Below are 19,220 nucleotides of genomic sequence, written 5' to 3' on the forward strand. Positions count from 1 at the left end.
TGAACCAGAGTGAATATTCACATAAATCCCTTCTAGATACAATTTCACATCTAGTGGAGGCTCCTGTAACCTGGGACTGACAGGAGATCAATCTGAGTACAGACTAGAAGCGATTTACAGTCCAGTACATCACCATGCTAACCGCCATCATCAACCGTCACTGTAAACGAGGCCTTGGAGCAGAGCCAAGAGCATCAAGCTTGAAAAGGAAGTCAGTGAACCTGTTGCACAATGGACCCCAGTGAACTAGCCCTGCCGTGGGAAAAGGGTGCCCCAGTCGCCCCAGCCTTAAATAGTCCATGTACTACCAGAACACGAGTCTCAAACCCAAACGCACATTGTCATGATAATGTAAAGGTCTTTTTTTTTTTTTTTTACCCTGAGTTTTGATCATGTCTCAAGCTTAGCTGTATAGCTTCAAATAGACTCTCAAGTTGCAAAGTTGGAGATTTCTCTTCCACCAATATTTGACATTCTATTTTGCCTGAAAGAAGAAAAGGATATACAAAGATGGTTTTTCCTTTTTCTATCATTTAGAACTTCAGAACAAATATTTTATGCAGGAAATTTGGAAAACTGAATGTGCTGTCCTTTTTGTCTGTCCATCTCCTGTTTCTTGCTAGAAGGTAAGCCAATGGGGAAAGAGCTGTTGCTTCCTTCCCCAGGAAGGCTCCCCCTGCCTCCTTTCACTTTCCAGACACAACTGTTCTTATAATCTTACTTTCCTCTCCATTTCCTTACTTTGTGCATCCACTTCCTCCTGTAGCACATTCCCTTTATCTAAATCCATTCTCTTCTTTCCTCTATCATTGCAGGTATCGTAGAAAACATCTTAGCTAAAAACAAACCCTAGAAAGTCAGCAAACGCTTGAAAACCAGCACGGATGATGCAAACACTCTCGTTTGCACACAGCTCCCACCCCTCATGGTGAGCCACAGTCTTCAAATGCAGGAGCTGGAATGGTACTTCTGTAGCAAGAAGGGCAGGAAAGGCAAATCTTACAATCACTATAAAAAGGATTCACAGTTTCCATGCAGCATATGCACAGGGCACAGAGCCACCTGGTGTTAAGTTCACGTCTGGACTTACAGATAGTTATTTACCCAGACTACACCTCATCTGCCAACTGGGATTGGTCATGCCTACTTTGTAGTGTTGTTGTAAGAACTGGCAATATGAGATGTAAAACACCAACTACAGTGCTTAGTATCTAGTAGATGCTCAATAAGTGATACTAATTGTCATCATCATTTTTCTCATGGCTAAAATGGCCACAATAAAATTATATGAATGTATTATGCAAATGTGTGCTGAATATGTTATAAATATAGATTGCTATAGCTAGTTAATGTAAATGGGTATGTATCTTTTATAGAAATTAGCTAAAATGCTTAGCTGAGTAATGAAATAAAAAAATATCTTCCAAGCATTCTTTAAGAAACATTATTCATAGCTAAATGGCTGATGCTGAGATTTTTGAGTCAAACATGAAACTCTGTGTAAGGAAGGTCAATTGTAATTATAAAAGAAATGAAAATGGAGTACTTTTTTCCTTTCTAGATATAAACTTAAAATACGCAGTGCTCTCTTTATCCAAAACTGAGTTTGGCAGAGATACCAAGGTGTTTGTCATCACCAAGCCCTTTGTAAAATCAGTATTTTGTATAATCAGTGACCAGAGTTTTAAGAAGCCTTTTGTTCATGGGAAAAAAATAATCCTCAAACTTTATCGTAGTTCTGACCCTAAATACATCTTACCTTTCTGAAAAAAGATTTCAGCTTCCACCTCTTGTTCTTCTGTTCCTGATGTCTTGACGAGCTTCAAAGCTATTTCAAAAAGATGAAGGGCAGGTAACCACTTTGAGGGATCCTTCTTTTTACTGGTATAATATACTTGCTTGGCCACTGTATGTCCTAAAAGAAAGACAGCTGTATGAAGAGGGAACAATAGACATACAGTATTCATAACAAACCTCCCAGGTACCAGACTTCTCTCACAGTAGGTACAATTGAAGAACTCTGGGAGGGAGTTCCCTGGTGACCTAGTGGTTAGGATTCTAGGCTTTCACTGCAATGGCCAGGGTTCAATCCTGGTCAGGGAACTGAGATCCCACAAGCCCTGAGGCATGGTTAAAAAAAAAAAAAAAAAAAAAAAAAAAAAAAAACAAACCGGAAAAAAAAAAAAAAAAAAGAAGAACTCTGGGGGTCTTTAGTTCTTAGCATTGAAGAAATGCTTTAAAGAAACACAATACCCAAATATATCAATGAACTATAAACAATAGACCTTTGAAACTTTGTCTTTGATAAATTTCAACATTTTCTCATTTTTAAAATGAAGGATAGTACACCTGAAACTAACACAACATTGTAAATCAACTATACTCCAATAAAAATTTTTTAAAGATAAATAAAAATAAAATGCCTCTTTCAGTTATAAAATTTCAAGCCTCTCAAGCCTCTTTCAGTTCTAAAATTTCATAATGCTCTACATAACAACTTTTGTGTTCCTAAGGTGAGGTTGTTAGTAGGGAAACAACTGGAAGTTTTATGTAGTTTTATGTTGTTACTGTAAGGCCAAGTGGCCCGAGGCAGGGGAACACAATCAGATTCACAGGTTGCATCAGACCGAAACTCTCCGGACCACCCAGTTCCAGAAACTGACCTGGAGACATTCTGGACCACCCAGTTCCAGGAACTGACCTGGGGACCTTGCACCAGGCCCAGCCTTCCGAATACCCTGCGCCCTCTCAGATTCACCACACCCCTTTCCCTTCTTCCCCTATAAAATCTTGCCCAACCCTCGCCCGGGTGCAACTTCTCTGGCCCCTTTCTCTCGGTCCAGTGAACCTCGCCCGGGAGCGCTCCGTAATAAAGCTCACTTGAAGCTTTCCTCTGTTTTGCGGTGCCGTTTGTTAAGATCCGACCTTACAGTTACCAATAAAATTTGCATATATTAATAGGCGGTAATTTCTATTCAGCTCTATAGCAGTTGCTCGCATTGCATATTTTGTCATCCCAACTAGTTGGCAAACCCATTATGGACAAAGGCCACATGTTATACTTCTTATGCGGTCCCATCACTACTTAACATAATGAAGGATTGTTGCATTGTTGAAGAGGCATTAGATTTAATTTCTAATCACCTCAAAGACAGACATTTATTTGACAAATATTTTCTGAGTGCTTAGGCACCGGATAAAAAATGAGAAAATTGAAAAATAAGAGCTAAGTTTCATTGAGTACTTCCTACATGCCAGGTACCATCCCAAGTATGTAAGCATTATCTCATGCAATCCTCCCAACTCTGAGTAGATACCATTATTATGCAGATGTTACAGAGGAAAAAGCAGTGGCATGGTGAAGTTTAAGTAACTTGCCCAAACTCACGTGACTAGTAAGTAGCAGGGCTGTGATCTGAACCCAGGCAGTCCAGCTCCAGGGCCCATACCCTAAACCATGACACTGCAGTAACCCCTTAAGAGAGAGACCGTGGAGCTTAGTGTCCAACAGGGAATGAGAATGGCCAGACAGGCAATCAAAACACGGTGTGGTTGATTGTGTGGCAGTGAAATCACTGGACACTGTGGTAGCAGGTTACAGGAGCCCTGGCCAGACCTGGGAAAGGTCAGGGATGCCTACCCAGAAAATACAGCTGTCAAGGCCGGCAGCTGATGATCACTTTATCTTTTGGTAAGTTTAAAGAAGAAAAACGTTGAGATAAAGAGTAAAAGGCAACTAGGGGGGAAACTTCATTAATAGAATAGTTTAGCAGGCACAGTAGAGCAGTATGAGCAGAAAGGCAGTGTAGGACTGCAGAAGGATACAGCTGCTTAGTTGTAGCTGAAATGCTGGGTACAAGCCAGTCATTGGTGCTACCGTGTCATCTGAGGCTTTGAACAAGTCCCTACATGCCTCGGAGCCTTGAGGCAGCAGAACTAGAAAATATCTGAGGTCCCTTCAAGTCCTGAAAATTTTAAATCCAAGATGCCATGCCCTATAAAGAGTTTTCAGGAAACCTAGGACGTTTTGTAAATATTTAGTTCAGGAATGTGCTATATGAGTGGGAAGACAGTAGAAAAAGTATCTTTCTCTCCCCCATCCCTGGCCCTTTATCCAGGGAGAAGTTACAGAGCCCTTCCTCTGGACAATGCAGGATGGTAGCACTTTACTGAGAAAATGGAGATGAAGAAATTGAAGCCTTGCTTCCCCGGGCTACCTAGGAGAGTAAGGAGGCCAGGCATGGAACAGTGAGAATAGCTGACACCTAGAAAGCTCTTAGAACAAACTAGCTGCCCTTCTAAATGTGTTACATATTCCACTCAAGTCACTGGTACCTTTCTTATTTACATTTTACTAGAAAGGAAACTGACATGCAGAGAAGTTAAATGATTTCCTTAAGGGAACTGGACCAGAATTCTTTCTCCAGAGTCCATGCTCTTAAACCCCAACAATTACCAACTGCAATTAGATCTTAGGCCAGAAGGATATGCTAATACCATTTGTCCCATACAGTCTCACATCTCAATACATCTCTCATTCTTTTTTTTTTTTTAATTCTCTTTTATGGGGTCATGTTTCATTTTTTTAATTAATTAATTTTATTTATTTATTTATTTATTTTTGGCTGTGTTTGGTCTTCGTTGCTGTGCGCCGGCTTTCTCTAGTTGCGGTGAGCGGGGGCTACCCTTCGTTGTGGTGTACGGGCTTCTCATCACGGTGGCTTCTCTTGCTGTGGAGCACGGGCTCTAGGTATGCAGGCCTCAGTACTTGTGGCTCGCGGGCTCTAGAGCGCAGGCTCAGCAGTTGTGGCGCACCGGCTTAGTTGTTCCGCGGCATGTGGGATCTTCCTAGACCAGGGCTCGAACCCGTGTCCCCTGCATTGGCAGGCGGATTCTTAACCACTGAGCCACCAGGGAAGCCCATCTCCCATTCTTATATGTCTTGCTTACTGTTTTAAATTATACTACAGCTGTTTATTAATACAAGACAAAAATATCAAGTCTTTTCATGTCATTGAGGCACTTACATACATGTACAATATGTACTATATATGGACTACATGCAAGATAGTACTATATAATATAGTACTAATGTATAATAATAGTACTTGAATCATCTTCTAGATTTTTGTTAAAATTAGAAAAAGAATTGTTACAGAAATTATTGACTTTTCTCCCTCCCTAACTAGATAATAGGCTCTTCGAAGGCAAAGATGATGGCTCCCTGTTATATTCCCACTCCCCAGCACTATTCTTGAACCTTTCTTCACTCCTATTATACAATCAGTAATCTACTTTTTCAGCTAATAAGGAAGCTCTAGGTTCAGTCATTAATGGAAAAAAATAATCTTAAATAACCATGATGCTTATTTTTTGTTTGCTTTTTAAAAATAATCTCGAAATGTCTTTTTCTGTAAGAGGATTTCACAAAGAAGAAGAATTTTTTTCAGTGGCTCTATTCTTGCAATGAAATCTATACTATCACTCTAAAGGAAAACTGTCGAGAAAGCATCAAATCAGATGATTTTATGCTTCATAATATTGAAGTGCTCCTTTTTGCAATAAACATCAACTCTGTGAAAAAGAAGTTGTGAAACTGACGTTGTTTTGACAGAAAAGTTGCTTTCGGTTTTTATTCTTTAAGTTGGTATTTAATATAATATAACAGGAAGCAAGCTGTTCTGCTTCAAATGAGTCTAAAACACAGCAGCAGTATTGCCACTGAGTGGTGACACATCTTCAAGATTAGTAAGGCAGGAAAGCAGAGAATACGTTTAACACAATCTGTACAATTTAACACAATCTGTACTTTAAGTTCTTGTAGAAATCAAATATACTGGTAATATAACAAATTGTGGACCAAAGATACTGAAAAATAGCTCTCACGGGATCAGCGAGCTGGAAGGAACTCCAAAGGTCAGCTATGCCAGCCTAATTTCATAAATGAGGAAACTCAACAATATAGGGGTGAACTGCTTTACCTATGGTAATAAAGTTCATATCTGATGATGGTGATGATGATGATGATGAAAATCATATAATAATAATGATCAATACTAGTCATGATGGGGAGGAGTAGAAGGGGAACAAGGGAAAAAATTGTGGGCAGGTGATGGTTTGAGCACACTTCTGTTGCCCTCCCTTCCCCACTCTAGTCCAATCACCTGCCTCTCCTGAGCTGAGCAGTTGCTGGTACAGGAGGCAAATGGGTCCCAGGAGGTGAGGGGTAATGTTTCAAAATGTAGGTTTTGTTATTATTCAGGTATGACAAGGTCAACAGGTCAGGAGATGACCGCCATTGAAAAGACAGTATTTTTGCTCACAGTTCTCAAGAGGAGGGAGGGCACACCACGCCACACAGGCCCACACAGGGAAGCACCAGCGTCAGTCAGGAGGTAGAAGGAGAAAGGAGAAAACGTGGGCAAGAGCCTTTATTGTGTTTTTTGTGGGAAGGAGTGGGTGGGTAGGGTAAGCAGACTAAGGTTTAGGATTGGCTAGTTTGTATAATTTCAGTGGGCTCTGCTAGTAGTCTATACCTGTCCCTGGGGTGACTGGGGCAGAAGAATAGTGGCCCTGAGGGTAAGAGCCCAGCAAAGAACAATAAAAGAGCTCAATAAAAGTTCAGGGTGTAAGCTCTGGGATGGCAAGTTTGCATATGAAAGACATCCTCACAGGAGTGTGGTTTGCTAACCTCTAGGAACTGGCTAACCCTGGGAGGGGAAGTCCCTCCCTGGTCAGCAAGACTCCTGATGTCAAAGCATCAGAAATACACTTTTTTAAAAAAGGCATGATGAATATAGGTTAGAACAGAGAGAGAGCTGTTACAAGATTTTCTGTCCTCTGTGATAGACAAGAGCCTTGGAGCTAGAGGTAGGCAGCTTTGGGTCAAAGATGAGAGACAGTGTCCTAGAGAGAGCTTGAAGCAATGTCTGTGAGCTCCTGAGAAGGGCGGCAACACTGGCTGGCTCCTCCTCCTTGGTTTCCAAGGAGCTGTAAGCCTCTGGCTTACTGGTCTACCTGCTCCAATCAGATCCCATCTTGGCTGGCTCCCGTCTATCCTCCACTCTGTTCTTCAGCCAGCAGCCAGGGTAATCTTTGGAAACATAAACTGTCCCCTGCTCACCCTCTCCCATTAGGCTGTCCCTAGACCACTCTGCTCTGTCTATACTGGTCTCCTGGCAGTTCTGGAACATGTCAAATTTGTCCTGACCTCAGAGCCTACAACTCACTGCTCTCTCTGCCTCTACTGTGCATGACTTCACTGAGCATATGCTTAACATTTACGGTCCAGGGTTAAATACTAGTTCCCCAGAGAGGCCTCTTCCCCAGTTATTCTACTTAAACAGGCACCCCTCCCTTTGCTGTTCTTTATCAGCAGATCTTATCCACGTCATTTACAACACTAAGTACAATTTATACTTACATACATATACATAATTCATCATCAGACATAAGCTTTCTATATCCTTGCTGATTTCCTGTCTAGTTGTTATCAAATACACATCTTATTTTATACAATATTTATTGGATTAAATTTTATAAATATTATAATAATAAATTAAAAATTAAATGTTTATTGTTATAAATATTATGACAATGTATAAATTTTGAATAAATATTTAAATATTTTATACATTTATAATATGATAAATGATAGAATATGCATTCCTATATATGATTTGTTTAGTTGTGTATTTCTGTCTCCCAGGCTAAGAGAAGGAACCACATCTGTTTTAATCTCCAATAGCTTCCCAGGACCTCACAGGGAGGCTGGCACATGGTAAGTGATCAAAAGCTATTTGTTAAATAAATGGAACCTGGCTATTCATAAATACTGCCCCAGATAAATGCACTCACATGATAGCCTCGCTGAAAATGACTTAAACTTTTTCATCAGTGACTTGAATGTAATATATGTTTAAGTGTTCTTACCAATTCTCATTTTTGTTTTGGCCAATAACATGACATGAGGAAGATAGATATTTTTCAAAGGCAGTAATGGACTTGCATAGTCAGTGTTTGATATAGGAAATTCAATTGTTTCTCCAAAAGTTAGCATCTGTAAAAGAAGGACTGTAATGAGTAATTAGCTCATGTGGTATGCTGTAAGAAAAGACAGAAAAGTAAGTTTCTAAGTCTTGTGGACACAAAAGCACTCTCACCTGTTCAATAAGAATGTTGTGAGACTGAGTCAACAAATATAATTTTTCTGTTTTCGAAGAGGGAGTTTCCTTGAATTTCTCGGCTTTTGTTAAGTCATCCAGTAAAAGCATGCTTCTCACCAGTGTTAAATGAGATCGAGGAGAAATAAACTCACGTCCTTCAAGCAACTGTATTACATCCTATTAAAATAAAATTATTCCGTTTGACAGTACCACTCACAATTCACTGAAACAGGGGCCAGATGTATTGACTGTTATGCATTCAGTACCTAATGGAAATTTAAATTCTCTCCTTTTATTCTAACTGGAATCCTCTGGTAAATATCAATGTGAATTAGGTTTCCTTCCTACCTGAAGGTTTTTTATGATGTCTGCTTTTAAGTGCTTTTCTTGTAGGCCAATGATTACAGCTTGCATCAAGAATTCAGCCTGTAGCTCCCTGTCGCCTGCACTTTTTGCTTCCACACACACTTCATTGATGAGGCTCACACAATCTGTTATATCGTTTTCTAAAATAAACAAATGCGGGTACTTAAAATGCACTGAGAAAGTAAGAAATTATATGTGCAGGATATTCTCGGTGTTTATCACAGGAATATTGTATAATACAGAAGAAGAGGGAGATGTAGAGACGGAAAACAAATAAGACTGCACGAAACATTGAAAATAAACGTGCTGTAATTTACAAGAAGTACTTTAGGGTATCCAAATGCTGCAAAAGTAATAATGATATTCCATGAAATAATTTAATTTGGGAGATGGGTGAATAGATAGGTTTACATATAGATAACTATTAATCACTGCAAGAACTCATATTTATATGTGCCAGGCTGTAATCTAAGAACTTTAGAAATTTAACCCATTTAATTCTGTAAATAATCCTATGAAGTAGGTACCACATTTCTGTTTTCCAGAGGAGGAAACTAAGGCCTAGGGGGGTTAAGAGATTTGGCCAAGATTACACAGCAAGTAAGTGGTGGATAGAGTATTTGAACTCAAGTGGGGGGTGGCTCCAGAATCTGCACTCTGGACCCCTGGACCATGCTGCCTTCCTAGACGACAGGAAGGCGTGTGCATTAGCATTCTGAAATCTCCTTGCCTGCTTTGCATACAGTAATATATATGCCATTTGCAGTGATACAAGGGACTGCTGAAAATGATTATTCTCATTTAATAACTTGAATTTTTTATTCTGGAAACAGATAAAGCTAAGAAGTTATAAAATGTTAATGGTATAATAAAATACATCCCAAGAAAACCTCTGTTACCTAAATAAAATTAAATTTTATGAAAACTTTGATTAAGGAGATGGAAATAGGATATTTGTACCTTTCATGATTCCAATGCCACGAATCTGGGCAACAAACGCAGTCACCAATGCTAAGCGGCACCTCAACCACAGATGAATGTTGAAATATTCTCGAGAATTTAGGGAAATGGGATCTAAAAACTCATTATCATCTTTACTTTCAGTGGCCTAAACAATATTAAAATGATGGTTATCTTTCCATTTAAAAATGTCCAAGTTCTAGCCTAATGCTAAACGTAACATAAGTTAAGGGAAGCATCGATATCATTTAACAGTATTAAATTTTTAATTTTAGAAATTATTCTTGAACATGCTATAAAACATAAAAAATACACAAGAAACAAAAATCACCCATAATCCCCTGCTCCTCTATTAACACTGATCCTCATATAAGTGCTTTGCAGCATTTCTTTCTCTCTGTATACTCACTGTTGAAAACTAGCTTTGCAGTCTGAATTTTTCATTGCAAATTGTATTATTATCAGCAGTTTCCATACCTTCAAAAATTTCGTGACCATCATTTTAAAGGCTGAAAAATAATCAGTAATACTGGCTAATGTTTACTGAGTGCTTATTACGGGCCAGGCACTGTGATACATGCTTTATACACATTAGTTCACTTAATCCTCCTGACAAGCCCAAGAGGGGTTATTATTATCTCTATTTTTCAGATGAGAGAAGCGAAGCCTAGGAAGGCTAACTATTTGCTTAAATGTCATCATATTTTGGCGGAGGCTGGGATTCAAGCTTGCATCTTTCTGAATTTAGAGCCCACAGTCTTAATCTACTACATTACACTGCTATGTGCTGCTCACATCCCAAACATATATTACTTTATGATTTACTACCCTCATTATTACACTTTATAAAGAGAATGGCCAATGTTCAGAGCTACTGGGAGGGAGGTGACAAAGGAACTTTTCCAGGGAGCAACCAATCTTAGACACTTCATCTAGAACAATGCCCATTTGTTCTAGGAATGTCCTGCTACACATCTCTGACAGCTCATCATCTCCAACCAGTCAGCAATACCTGCTATCAAGGAGCTGTAACCTGGACTTGACAGGGGCTGGAATGTGACAGACAGGTGAGGAGCAGAGGGGGAGGGGGAGCTGTTCCTGAACCAGAGTAAGAAGTGAACAGAGACCCTGAGACAGGGTGGTGATTAGAATGGGTACACCACATACTCGAGGGGTCTAGTGTTTAGATTAGAAATACAGAAGAAATACCCATCAACATACCTTAATCTCTGCGTACATTGCTTTTATTATTGAAAAGCCAAGTCATGCTTAATCTAAATCAGGGTTTCTCGACCTCAGCATGACTGACATTCTGGGCCAGATTACTGTTGTGAGGGAAATGTCCTGTGTGTTATAGGATGTTTAGCAACATCCCTGGCCTCTACTCAGTAGATGCCACTAGCACTCCCTCTAGTTATAACAACCAAAATGTCTCCAGGCACTGCAAATGTCCCCTGGGAAGCAAAATACCCCTGCAAGTAACAAGCATTGCTCTAAGTAAAATTTCAGAATCAGAATCCTTTTTAGCCTTTATACTGCTTTTACTGTGGTAAGAAATGAATCAATTAGTTTTGCTTTTTTTTTTTTTCTGTGGTACGCAGGCCTCTCACTGCTGTGGCCTCTCCCGCCACAGAGCACAGGCTCCGGACGTGCAGCCCCAGCGGCCATGGCTCACGGGCCCAGCCGCTCCGTGGCATGCGGGATCTTCCCAGACCGGGTCACGAACCCGCATCGGCAGGCAGACCCTCAACCACTGCGCCACCAGGGAAGCCCCAGTTTTGCTTTTTTGTAATGACATTAGATAGTAGCAATTTTATTAGTAAAGCTTAAGCTTTATTTTATTTTAAAATGAGCAAGGATTCTATGTGCTGAATCTTTATATTTTAATCCTAAACAACCCTGTTGTTATTAAATTACTTGGCCTAATGAAAATCCAGTGAAATTTCAAAGAACGTGTGACACCAGTTGTCAAATAGACTTGAGGGCTTAAACGCAGAAGAATTTAACTATGAGAAGGAAATAGCACAAGGTACTATTAGCACAAGGTAGGAAATAGCACAGGTGGGAAATAGCACAAGGTAGGAAATAGCACAAGGTAGGAAATAGCGTAGGTGTCACACTGGTAATGCTAAAGAAGAAATAAAATCAAAAGTGAAATGAAGAGCAAGTCATGCGAAACAACTTTATTTACTAGTGACATCAGGTCTAGAATACAAGAATGATACATCTGGTGGGACTTCAGTCACGATTACATCCAGTCCCATCAATTCCCAAGTGAGATTACGTAATTTAAAAAAATTTTAAGGAATTTGCCCAAGGTATGCCAGCTAATAAATAGCATCAACGGGGCTTAAACACAGATCTTTTTACTCTAAATTCAATGCTTTTTTCTTCTTTACCCCTTTGTTTCATTCAAATAGTTATACAATTTCCTAGCATGCCAATAATTATTCCGTAAAAAGTGTTATCAGGATAAACATTATATTCATACATACATAATCTCCTGGAGAGATGGAATTCTCTGTGTCACCTTCTACTACCTTCTTTTTAAAAAGTTTTGAGTCCTGGAGAAGTTTAAGTGTGGAAAATACTATTGCAGCACTAAAATAGAGAATATGTTTTAAATGTTATTAGTATTACACTCGTGGCATTTGTATGTTATTTCCTAAGTCTCTTCCTCCAAAAAAACCTCCCCATACTCCCACCTATCCCCAAAACTGTTAGGTGCCCCTTCTACGTGCTCTAATAGCACCCTGGCCTTTACCATAAGGTGATACTTACAGCATTATTTAATTGCCTGTAAAATTGCTCTGTGTTTGTCTCAGCTTAATTTATCTTATCCCCTGCTGACACCCAGCATCTAGTAGCTTGGACATAATAGGAGCTAAAAAATATTTTTAAATGAAAATGTGTGAATGAAAGAATAAATGAATGAATGAATGTTTCCAAGATCTAAAACAAAATTTACTGACAATCTCATTAATAAAATGAGCACACATGTATTTTACATACATCAGGATGTGGTTCTCCAGTATTTGACATTATAAAACTGTTCTGCTTAATGCTGTGCACTTGGAAACTCTTAAGAAAAATTACTGCTCAATCATATCTAGCAGTGCCAGGAGGGAAAGGTACTTAATGCAGAAAATAGAAGCCAGGAGATAGTAATTCCCCTCACTTCCTGTTGTTCGGGATGTAAATTTTTCTTCACTTTAAACCATCACATCCTCCTTCCCTGTAGAATGATAAATGTATAATTGATGTCACACTTTTTCAAAATATTTTAATAATATATGTTAACAGGCTTCTTCATTTGAAAATCTATTCCAAAACAAAATTCAAAATACAGAATAATCTGTGTACCTGACGATGCTTATTGCAGTGCTACTTTATTTTTATTTTGAAGTGCTACTTTATAACACAGAAAGACTGAGTGAAAGCCAGACGGACAATGTATCCATTTATCTAATGCCCCACTAGATATCTCCACTTGAATAGTGAATAACAATCACATTTAAGAGGTGTTGTGGGTTAAACTGTGTTGAGGTCCTAACCCTCAGTGCTCATCACGCATCCTTATTTGGAAATAGAGTCTTTACAGAGGTAAACAAGCTAAAATAAGGTCATTTAGGGTGGACCGTAATCCAATATAACTGATGTCCCTATAAAAGGGGGAAATTTGGACAGAGAGACAGACATGCACAGAGGGAATATGATGTGAAGACACGCAGGGAGCAGACAGCCTGTGACTGGAGTGATGCATCTACATGCCGAGGAACATCAAAGATGGCTGGCAAACATCAGAAGCTACAGGAGGCAAGGAAGGGCTCCCCCCAGAGCTGTCAAAAAGAGCAGGGTCCTGCCGACACCTTGATTTTGGACTTTCGGCCTCCGGAACCGTGAGACGATAACATTCTGTTGTTTGAAGCCACCCAGTCTTGGGTACTATGTTGTGGCAGGAAACTAGGATAGGTTAAAAGCAGAGCCTCTTGCTTCCACCTCCTCCACCAAACCTACTCCTCTCCCCTGTTCTCTATCCCAGATAGAGGGCCCAGTCATCACCGTCTCCTCTTTGCCTCACACGCTATGTTCAATCCATCAACAAGTTCTGTCAGCTTCAACTTCAAGATCTGGATACTAGCCAGCAGCTCGTCCACTGCTAACGCCTCCATCCAAGCCACCAACATCTCCAGACACCCATGGGAGCTTGCTGGCCAGCCCCTGGAGTCCTGGTCTCTATGAAGAGACCACAGTGATCTCTCTTCAGGATGTGAATCAGATCACGACACTTCCGCTGTACTGTTCCAGAAGTCTCCCGCATCCCTGGATTATGGTCAATACACCACCTCCTTTGGGTCAGTTAGTGAGGTTTCTAGCCAAGAAGATGACCAGCCTCATCTGGGTCCAGGGATGCTTGCAAGAAGGCAGTTAGTCTCTGTGTGTAGGCTCCCAGAGTATGTACATATGCTCAACTTTTAATTACATTTTTAAAGCCTTTTTTGTATGTATCTATACATTGTATTGAAAGATATTTTCTCTTTTTTCCCCTCAACCTTTTTTTAAAAAAATGATAACTGGTATTTACTGTACTCACCACCTCTCAGGTGCTGTGTTAAATGCTTATTGTGAATTAATTCACTTTATCCGTACCACAAACCTACAAGGTATGTACTATTATCATCCCTATTTTACAGATAAGTTAACTGAGGCCCACAAATGTTATGTGACTTGCCTAAGGTGACTCAGCTAGCAAGAGGAGGTAGGATCAGAGCCCAGGCCACTGGACCCTGAGCCTGCAGCACCCTTAATCATTAAGCTACAATGTGACCTCTTTATTTTCACAGTTCTAACAAGCTTTGGCTTTGTTTATACTGGCACAGTGTTACTCGTTGCCACATTTGTATTACCATATGGTTATTGTCGACTGCAGCTTTTACAATATAAAAGGCCTTCTTTGTCCAGTTTAATGCCTTTTGCCTTGCATTCTACTTAGCAGACTTCATGAAACGGGATTATTATAAGGATATTAAATAAGGTATTTAGTCTTTCACTTGCTCAAAAATATGCATTGAGCACCTACTATTGGCCAGGAACAAATCTAGGGGCTATGGATACAGTCCCTGGCCTCACTGAGTTGACATTCTATTGAGAGCAGGGTATTCTTAACAAAGAGGAGGGCTTGGCAAATAGACGGCTCTCAATGTACCGTAGCCGTTACCATTATTAGTATATAAAGTTGGACAGGGAATATGCAGGGACTAAATTGATTTTTTTTCTAAGTTGTTAACCAGCATCAAAACCTTTCAGGCATTATTGAATTTCAATCTCTGAAGATTTTACTGAGTCCTTAAAATGGTTTAGATACTTGTAGAATATTTTCTAAAGTATGGTTTGTGATTATCTAAACTTACTTTTTTTTTTTTTTTTTTTTTTAATAAAACTAAACAAGGAAGCAAGAAAACAGCAACAAAAAACACAATTGCTGATGGGGTGTGTGTCCAGGTACGGAATCTCTTTTCCCCCACACCTTTCCTCCCTGAAGGATACATACATGTTTCTAAGGCACCTTGTTTACTGAGTAGCTTCAGAGGTTAGAACAGGATGACAACTAGAGGGCCCTGAAAGGAGAAAGCGATGCCCATCCCACTTTTCTGACCTGAAGCCCAAATTCTGATTTCAAGGGAAATGAGGCATGAGGTTTGGAATCTTGCTAACCCCAAAACTTAATGAATAAAATATAAACATACTGTATGTCCTAATCCAGCTGGTACTGCTTAGTTGCACAATGGAAAACTTCTACTTCCTCCTCTGCACTAGGAAGACAGGAAGTGTAGGAGGATTACCCACTACAAACAGTCAAAATCCCAGCGGGAGGATGTTTCACTCTTACACAAAATAAAAAGGCTCAAATGTTATTCCATTTAGACAATAAATTAAATAGAAAGGAGAATCGGAAGGAACACTTCAAAAAAAAAAAAAACAGGTTTCTGAAATAGAGAGGCAGCACTGAAAGAAGTAGAAATACAGTTTGAATAACTCTGATCCCATTTATTTCTTATTAACATTCATGACAAAAATGGTCAGTTTGTTCTCATAAAATCTATGCGGCTTACTCTACCTGTCACCCTAGGGAATGTGCCTTTCAATTTCCTTGACACATAATTTTATTAGAAGTATCATGAAATGTCAAGCTAACCAGCATCTGGGAAAGGGACTGTCCAACACTCGGCAGCGCCCAGACGGAAGCTCATGGAGGGTAAAGTTCACCTACTAAAACTCATTCATCCTGACAGTAGGCTTCCCCAAGTGACAGCTCTGCTGCAAAAAGCCAGCAACATCAAAGTTTCTGCAGGTTTTTTCCTAAGGGCCAAGCCCATGGATTTAAAATCGGGGCAATTCTGGTATACTTGCACATTACTTGCATACATCTATCTGGTCTTCAAATTAAAGTTCTATTACAACACTCCTTTCTGTGCCATTTTGTAATGTGTAGTTTCTCATTTCCTTCTTTCTCCCTAAAAAAAAAAATCACTCATATCCTCCACACTAAAAGGGTATAAGACACGTAGAGAGCTATGAAGCTAAGTGACAAGAAATATTTTCTAGAGCTGCTACTGCTCTCTGGGACACAGTTTGGAGAAAGGAGTTCTATGTGCCTCCATAGGATATCATATAGCCATATAGTCATATATATATACACACACATATATATTCAATACATATAATTATATATAGAATATATAGTTAGATATATAAACATTTTCTAAATATACATTTATATATTATATATGCACATCATTTATTTCTATAGGAAACAGTATAGTAAAAGTTCCTTCTGCCTTCAAACAGTGGGGAAAACAGTGTATTATTATACTAAGCCTATTTTAACCATCAATCAACTACCATTGTATTCTTTTTTTTTTTTTTTACCATTGTATTCTTAAAGATAGCTACAAATGTGACAATAGTCTAAATGAGTGGGTCTCAAGTGTTTTTACTCTCAGCACCCATTTACATCGTTAAAAATTATTAAGAAACCGACAATAGTCAATGAGTGGGTCTCAAGTGTTTTTACTCTCAGCACCCATTTACATCGTTAAAAATTATTAAGAAACCCCAAAGAGCTCTATCAATATTTACCATATTGGAAATTAAATGGAGAAATGTTTAATTTAACATTAATTAATTCATTTAAAAATAAAAATCATAAACCCATTATATTTAATATAAATAATGTATTTTTATGGAAAATATATTTTCAAAAACAAAAAAACAGTGAGAAGGATTCCACTGTTTTTGCATTTTTGCAAATCTCTTTAACATCTGGCTTAAAAAGAGAAAATCTGCTTAACAGAAGACTTTCATATCTGCTTCTATATTCAGTCTGTTGTGACATAATGTTTTGGATGAAGCGTATGAAGAAGACCAGGTCTCACACAGATAGTTATGGAACGTGGGAGGAGTATTTTAAGAGCCTCTTCAAATAATTGTGAATATTCTTCCTTGATACTATACCAACATGTGACAAATGATAGTTTCTTAAAAGTTTGCTGCTATGTGGAATCTACTACCATACACTGATGAACTTTTCCTACTCTGTTACGTGAAAATCTATCAGTCTATCTTGTTAACCAGGATTTTGGAACATAATGCACTGGCCATTTGGAAAACATTAGCTCCCTGAGTTAAACAGATTCCCTTAATGTTGAAGCATTTCATTACACAGTTTTTAAAAAATGATGCTCATTAATATTACCACCAGTCTCATCAAAAAAATTTAAGCATTAGACAACTGTCAAGCTCATGACGGCAAATACAAATTTTCCAAAAATCCAATTTTTCTATCAAAGTTTAGATTTTATCATTGACAACAAAAACTATTAGCTGTTTTCCTAGAAGTGGCATGTTCGTTTTGCTCATTTTCAGCAGAATACCTGTCAAATACCCAAGTCTGCATAATCATGGTTTGTCAGTTGTTTTTTCAAATAAAAATGTTGTTCCATGAAAACAACAGCTTGTTCAGCTCTCAGTTCATCTACATGTGTGCTGTTCCTCAAGATAACCATCAGACTGTGATATGCAGCAGAAGTGCTTGAGGTATATTTCCCACTTAATATATTCCCACAGAACATTAAAACTACATTGAAGAATAGGTATTTATAAATATAACAGTTTCTACTGCTTCATCAAAGGCATTCTTAAGTAAATCTGGCTTTTTTTTTTTTTTTTTAATCGCAAGCGTGCAGTGAAGAACAGAAGAACAGAATGGCTACCAGTTCGGTTTGGTGTCACTGCTTTGATTCATGGTGAGCTACCGGAAGTTTAACCACTGTTGCTTTTTCAGCATCAGTGCAAATAACAACACAGTGAAAAAGGCAAGCAACGTCTTAGTTTTATAAACTATTATAAACATAGTTTACTATGTTATAAACTACTATAAAAATAGTTCTGACCTTACAGACCTCCCTGAGTTTCAGGAACGCCCATAGGTCTGAAGACCACACTTGGAGAATCACTGCTCCAAACAGACTTTATGGACCTTCATCGCTGCTTACAAACCACAGAAATGTTAAATTCCCTAAAACCTATACTGTCTCTAGCATAAAATCAAATTTAGATGTGGTTAATCATGGAATAGCCTTCAGTCAAGGCTCCCACTGATGAGACAATTGTCTGTTTCCAATCTAAGCAAATGCAAAGGGGGATTTCTGCTGAACTCATTTCCCCTTTGCAAAGGCTACAAGAGGCCTTCTCCTGTTTAAAGAGAATGGCCATCTAAAAAATTAACTCCCTTTCCAAATTCTGAATCTAATGCATAGAACTTAAAACATGGAATTTTAGTATAATGAAAAAGTTAAGGAGGGAAAAAAAAATTGTTTTCATCTAATTTGATCATTTCTTCTTTTCATTCAGTAATTATATTTTTCATTTCTAAAATTTCTATTTAGTTTTTTTTTTCTAAATTCATCTGTTCCTTTTTTATCTTGTCTCATTCTCTTCCATCTTTCACATCTTTGAACAGTTTATTTCTTGGGCTGTGAAGCTGCCATTTGTTGTGCCTGCTAACTCTCTTTTGTGGCTCTTTCTTCAGTTGGTTTATGATATTTGATTCTGTGCTACCTTTACCGGCAGTTATTTTCCATGAGAGTCCTGCATTTCCTAGGTAATCTCTATGAGACAGTTTTGGTTTTGCCTCTGCTCCAGCTCTGTGATGTCAGGATCAGTACCAAGGTTAATTTCTCAGGGTTTCTGCATTTCATTGTCAGTGCCAGTTTGGACCCTGCAACTGCCAATAGCATTGACCTGAAGAAACTGATTCCTCTTGGGTTACTCTTTTTCCATCCAGGGCAGGCAGCAGTTTCCTTGCTGGTCCCCAGAGACCACTGTGGAATCCCAAGCTAGGGGACAGTTTCATTCTGTATTAGAGAAACAAAGAAGACTGGACTGGGATCCTACCCTACTGTGTACCAATTACATCAGAGCATCAAATTTGCCCTCTCTGCTGGGTCACTTGCATTAGCACATAATACATCATCGCTGCTCCCATCTCAAGAAAATTTGTCTTGACCCTGCTTCTACCAGCTGCTGACATCCTATTCCTCTACTCCCCTTTACTGTAAAACTCCTCAAAAGAATCATCTTTACCTGCAGGTTCCAATTTCTCTCCTCGCATTTTCTCATAAAACCACTCTAAATATGCTCTTTCCCCCACTGCCTTCTAAAATTACG

The 19,220-nt window shown here is 38.8% G+C and overlaps 1 protein-coding gene across 1 annotated transcript in view; it reads right to left on the reverse strand.

Annotated features, from left to right (window-relative positions):
- LOC103078703 (putative uncharacterized protein C12orf63) overlaps nucleotides 1–19,220 on the reverse strand; it is a gene marked incomplete at its 3' end in the record, with an annotated part of 102,527 nt that overhangs the window by 25,327 nt on the left and 57,980 nt on the right. Inside the window, exons 17-23 of the mRNA XM_007447303.1 lie at nucleotides 11,987–12,092; nucleotides 9,492–9,639; nucleotides 8,514–8,671; nucleotides 8,163–8,342; nucleotides 7,933–8,059; nucleotides 1,760–1,915; nucleotides 379–484 (exon numbers count right to left, since the gene is read on the reverse strand). Of these exons, the coding sequence (XP_007447365.1) occupies nucleotides 379–484; nucleotides 1,760–1,915; nucleotides 7,933–8,059; nucleotides 8,163–8,342; nucleotides 8,514–8,671; nucleotides 9,492–9,639; nucleotides 11,987–12,092 (981 nt within the window). The remainder of the gene's footprint in view (nucleotides 1–378; nucleotides 485–1,759; nucleotides 1,916–7,932; nucleotides 8,060–8,162; nucleotides 8,343–8,513; nucleotides 8,672–9,491; nucleotides 9,640–11,986; nucleotides 12,093–19,220) is intronic.

The sequence above is a fragment of the Lipotes vexillifer genome, unplaced genomic scaffold, assembly GCF_000442215.2.
Source record: "Lipotes vexillifer unplaced genomic scaffold, Lipotes_vexillifer_v1.1 scaffold277, whole genome shotgun sequence".
Classification (NCBI taxonomy): domain Eukaryota; kingdom Metazoa; phylum Chordata; class Mammalia; order Artiodactyla; family Lipotidae; genus Lipotes; species Lipotes vexillifer.